At 41.6% G+C, this 634-nt stretch overlaps 1 protein-coding gene across 1 annotated transcript in view; it reads left to right on the top strand.

Annotated features, from left to right (window-relative positions):
- The window catches only part of LOC104286809 (sodium-dependent neutral amino acid transporter B(0)AT3-like), a gene marked incomplete at its 3' end in the record, with an annotated part of 16,888 nt that extends 16,673 nt beyond the window's left edge, over nucleotides 1-215 (top strand). Inside the window, exon 7 of the mRNA XM_009885448.1 lies at nucleotides 34-215. Within this exon, the coding sequence (XP_009883750.1) occupies nucleotides 34-215 (182 nt within the window). The remainder of the gene's footprint in view (nucleotides 1-33) is intronic.
- Nucleotides 216-634: the final 419 nt, after the last annotated feature.

Here is a 634-nt window from a genome sequence, read left to right as displayed (position 1 = left end):
CCCTTGCCCTTTTTTTTTTTTTTTTTCCCCCAGGGCTCAACGAAGAATGTTATGAAAGTACCACAGTAAATTATTTTTGGTACAGGAAAACTTTGAACATAACACCCGATGTCACTGAGAGTGGCACATTACAGTGGTGGCTCATTTTGTGTTTAGCAACTTGCTGGGCAATTGTCTATCTCTGCACTATCCGAGGAATTGAAACCACGGGAAAGGTACGGGAAGAACAGAGAAGTGCAATATCCCTCACTTTGGATCTTGCTCTCCAGCTACCGAGTTTCACCACCAAGGAGAGCCTTCCCCATTTATCACACTAGTACCACCTCAGTGTGCTCCTTTGTCCAACGAAGCGATAACAGTGCTACAGGTGGCTCAAAATGACGCTGCTTTTCCATTGCAAATGCTTCTGCCCTACCCATCGCCCCTCACATGGTTTTAGGATCAATTTTGTTACAAATATGTTCTGCAGAAGCGCTTTGTGCTTCGTTTAAAGATGGCAATGTTCATCTGTAGCTGTCTTATCTAGCATTGTCAGGATTGTATGTTGCAATAACTTAAATAGGATTTATCAATGTTATTGTCAGTAACTGTCTATCTGTCTTCTTACTTTAGGCAATTTATGTAACAGCAATAT

This window comes from Charadrius vociferus, unplaced genomic scaffold (assembly GCF_000708025.1).
Source record: "Charadrius vociferus isolate BGI_N301 unplaced genomic scaffold, ASM70802v2 scaffold174, whole genome shotgun sequence".
Lineage (NCBI taxonomy): Eukaryota > Metazoa > Chordata > Aves > Charadriiformes > Charadriidae > Charadrius > Charadrius vociferus.
This window is presented reverse-complemented; position numbering and strand designations above follow the sequence as displayed.